General features: G+C 45.7%; 1 protein-coding gene across 1 annotated transcript; it reads left to right on the top strand.

Moving 5' to 3' along the window:
* Positions 1 to 3,052: 3,052 nt before the first annotated feature.
* On the top strand, positions 3,053 to 4,099 carry LOC140380225 (E3 ubiquitin-protein ligase TRIM65-like; the record flags this gene model as incomplete). The annotated part of the gene is made up of 2 exons (XM_072464390.1): positions 3,053 to 3,261; positions 3,368 to 4,099. Coding segments are annotated over exons 1-2 (941 nt in total), but the record flags the coding sequence as incomplete, so codon positions are not given.
* Positions 4,100 to 4,446: the final 347 nt, after the last annotated feature.

The following is a 4,446-nucleotide window of genomic DNA, read 5'->3' as shown; positions in this document are numbered from 1 at the left end:
ATTCAAATGTTTGTAGCGTGGATATTGATCAAATTACTGTTACGTCTGTGTCCTATTTATCATGAGTCAAGATGATCTTGCTGCATATGGGTCACAATGAACTATTCTGTGTATTTTAACTATTCTGTGTATTTTCTGATCATCTGTGGACTCGTCTAAACAATCTTAAAGCGGACATCATAGCGAAGGTCAGGCCATGTTTATCAGACCCAAGCAACAGCGATATAAAACACAGCTAAATCTTGTGAAGAGTCGAATCTCAGCTGCAAAACGAACAACATGCTGCTGTTTTGCCTGTTTTTCCCTGTTTTCATCAAATAAAGAACTTGAGAACGATCTTCGCCTCTCGCAGTCTGTATAGACTAAACTTCGACAGTAGTTTGAATGGTGTATTAATGTAATAAATGTGAATTACAACGGTTTGATTTGCTTTAATAACATATGACACCACCCGCTTGTCTCCATGGCTGCGTGTCTCTGTCACGTCGCCTTTTGCACCTCGTTCTCATCCACATCTTCCCCGTTTATCTCATAAACATTCTGCAAAACAAATCACACAAAGATCACGTGAGGCAGGTCCCCCAGGCTGATGTCCAAAGGTCTCCTGAGCCCGCCCACTCTGGCTTTGAGTCTCCCTATGGCGCACGCCATCACGAGCACGCCAAATACCACCTTAAAATGAGTTCCATTAGATAAGGAAGGAGAGGGTATGTAGCGCCCCCTACAAGATAAACCGGCACTGCGTCCTCTCCGTCCAGAGCGTCTCCCTGGATGGAACGGTCCTGACATTCAAATACGCGTTGACTTTAGAGTTTAAAAACACGGAGGAGTCGTGTACACTCCCCGGCCACTCGACAGCCGCATCCATAAACGTGTGGTTGGAATCACACGCCGCTCGCACGTCCAATGGAAATGTCCCTTTCTTGTTGGAACAGTCCGTCCGGTGAGCGCCTCGGCCGCTCGATTGACGGCGCCACTGGTTTTTTCACCGCTCATGTCGTTCACCATCATGGTGTCAATTTCATATTAAATTTGACCAGCGCACTTTACGTTTGCGCTTTGCATTCTGGGAGGGAAACACGCCCAGCAGCGTAATCACAACAAACATGGCAGCGCACGTGTCCCCCGCATGTTGTTTTGCAAGAAACAAAAGTTTATACAGAGTTCCTCTTTTAATAAAGTAAATCTGATCAAAGCTACAACTGCACTAAACAAAACAACAGACAAATAGAAGGTGAATACAACACAAGGAAACACACAGTTTGAGTTTTAAAGCTACAATGTGGGACTCCCTTATCCTGCTCTCTCCTGGTAGAGTGCTCAGATCCACTGGCCCGCAGGTTGGCGGTGCAATCGCAGCTGTCTCAGGGGAATGCTGTCGTTGTGTCCCTGGGCAAGACACTAAACCCGACTGGCCCCCAGTGTCAGTGAACACTGGTGTGTGAATGTGTGTGTGAATGGGTGACTGGTTCCTTGATGTGAAGCAAAAGAAAAAGGGCCACAGATAATGGCTGTGCCCGAAGCAACTTCCTGAATATTTTGATGTTTTGAGGATTATTCACCATTTGAAAGCAGCGGTGGAAAGAAACTAATGAGAGAAAATACTAATGTGATTTATTATTAAACCTGTACTTGCACTTGTAATTGGGTATAATTCTAGCTTGTAATTGTGATTAGTTACATTTAAAAGTCCCACTTGTCCCAAAGCTCAACTCCCTGTGTTTCACACTCACAGAGAACTGGAGTGCGCTGCACAAACAAACTCCATTAGTCTTTGGCCCCAAACCTGTCAGACTACTGTCGTTTTACAGCGTCTCTGAAGTTACGCTTTAGTGATGAGCGGATTAATACCGATTGATTTACATAAGTATTTTTTCTCGTGCATAAAGTGGCGGAGCAAAGAGAGTGGGTTAGGGTTAGGGTTAGGGTTAGAGAATGAGACAAAAACTCTTTAAAGTTTTTGTCTCATTCTCTTTGCTGGTGGGTTAGGGTTTGGGTTAGTGGGTTAGTAAGTGGAAGAGTTTCATGTCATTTTAAGGCCGGAGAGCCTTAAATGGCTGGAGAGCCGTGGCGCGGTTTCAGGGGCCACAGCATTTCCCTTATAGCCTCATGGCTAACCCTAACCCTAACCCTAACCTTAACCCTAACCTTAACCCTAACCCTAACCCTAACCTTAACCTTAACCTTAACCTTAACCCTAACCTTAACCTTAACCCTAACCCTAACCCTAACCCTAACCCTAACCTTAACCCTAACCCTAACCCTAACCCTAACCCTAACCTTAACCTTAACCTTAACCTTAACCATAACCCTAACCCTAACCTTAACCTTAACCCTAACCCTAACCCTAACCCTAACCTTAACCCTAACCCTAACCCTAACCCTAACCTTAACCTTAACCTTAACCTTAACCTTAACCTTAACCTTAACCTTAACCTTAACCCTAACCTTAACCTTAACCTTAACCTTAACTTAACTTAACTTCATTGAACGTTTGTGGAGTCAATCCCACACCAATAATAAGGTTCAACGTTTGTGGTTTTTCTTTTAAAAACTGTGAATCTCAGTTACATAGGCCCCGCCCACAGGGTCTCATCAGCTGGACTCGTCTTTGTTCAGATCAGGGAGGGAGACACAACTCTGTTAGGGGGCAGTATTATGGCTGTGCACGGCTGAAAGAAAGATTCACTTTGGAACAAGACAACTTTGTTTTGTATTCTATTTTTGGTGTTTCTTATTTCTCCGTCTAACGTTTACAGACATTTCCACAACACCACCGTTACCGTTGTTGGGCCGTTACCAGATGAAAATAAGTTTTTGTGACATTTGTTGGTTTTCACTTTGGATATTTCTTTCAAAAACAACTTCTAAAGGCCCCAGTCCTCTGAAATGATGAGACAAACATGTTGACAGAGGAAAGCTGTGTGTGTCTTTAAAGTGTTGCTGCTCGGTGCTTCCTGCTTCCTCCTCAGATTTACACAGAGCTCTGGGTGTGGCCTGGCTCCTCCCACTGCTGCAAAGTCAAACTCTGAGTCGCTCTGATCCAGGAGAGATGGCGCAGAAAGCACTCGACCAAGAATCCTTTTTCTGTCCCGTGTGTTTGGATCTAGTGAAGGATCCGGTGACTATTCCCTGTGGACACAGCTACTGCAGGAACTGTGTCCAACACCACTGGGACCAAGAGGACTGGAACCAGCGCTACAGCTGTCCTGAGTGTCGCCAGAGCTTCAACCCCAGGCCTGTCCTCATCCAAAACATCATGTTAGCAGGTGTAGTAGAACTGCTGAAGGATACCAACAGCCATGAAACACCAAAGATGAAGATGAAGAAGAAGACTGGGCTCAGAGCGCCGTCCCACAATCTCCAGGGAAACATCTGCTCCCAACACAAAGGCAGAGCTGCTGGTCAAGAGGGCCCTGCTTCTCCAGAGCCTTCAGGACAAAGACCTGAAGAGACTAAAACAGGAGATTCAGGACATCAGCCCCTCGGCCCAGACAGCAGTGCAGCGCAGCAGGAACAGCTTCAGAGAGATGGTCCTTCTCCTGGAGAAAAGAGGCTCTGAAGTGGAGCAGCAGATCCTCTCCCAGGAGCAGACCCAACTGAGCCGAGTCCAAGAGCTCCAGGACCAACTGCAGCAGGACATGACTGAGCTGAAGAGGAGCATCTCTGAGCTGGACACACTGTCCCTCACTCCGGATCATAACCAGTTTCTACAGCTCTACGCTTCACTGTCCACAGACACACAGAGCACAGAGCCAGCCAGGATTCAGACAGGGCCCCGGAGCTACTTTGAGTACGTGATCAGAGCTGTGTCAGCGCTCAGGGTCAAACTCCAGCTCACTCTGAGTCCACTCCAGGTTTTACTGTCACCAGCTGAACCCAGCTCCAGAGAGGACTTCTTACAATATTACACAGAAATCACTCTGGACCCAAACACAGCTAACACCGGTCTGTCTCTGTTTTATGGAAACAGAAGAGCAACACATATGACTCAATACCAGAGTTATCCTTATCATTCAGACAGATTCGGTTTCTGGGAGCAGGTCCTGAGCAGAGAGAGTCTGACGGGTCAATGTTACTGGGAGGTGGAGTGGAGCAGGTGGTGTGTTTGTATAGCAGTTTCATACAGAGAATGGTATCAGTCATTGAAACACAAAGGAAAACTGTATCATTGAGATTTTTGTGTCTATTGTGATTAGATTTGCCATTATTAGGGCTGTCAAAGTCAAACATGTGAATTCATGTGATGAATGATAAAAAACTGATGCATTAATCCTGAATCGAGGCAGATTCATGTCAGGCTACTTTAAAATGCCCAGAGGGCTTTACCTGAGCAAAGCAACAGAAGCACTATTTTTACAGTTAAAATAAAGGTGGGGGTTAGGGTTAGGGTTAGGGTTAAGGTTAGGGTTAGGGTTTTAGGGTTTTAGGGTTAGGGTTAGGGTT

Source organism: Eucyclogobius newberryi, unplaced genomic scaffold (genome assembly GCF_026437365.1).
Source record: "Eucyclogobius newberryi isolate DKJ021-1_F unplaced genomic scaffold, fEucNew1.0.hap1 SCAF_458, whole genome shotgun sequence".
Lineage (NCBI taxonomy): Eukaryota > Metazoa > Chordata > Actinopteri > Gobiiformes > Gobiidae > Eucyclogobius > Eucyclogobius newberryi.
Note: the sequence above shows the minus strand (reverse complement) of the source record. Positions and strands in the feature narration are given on the sequence as shown.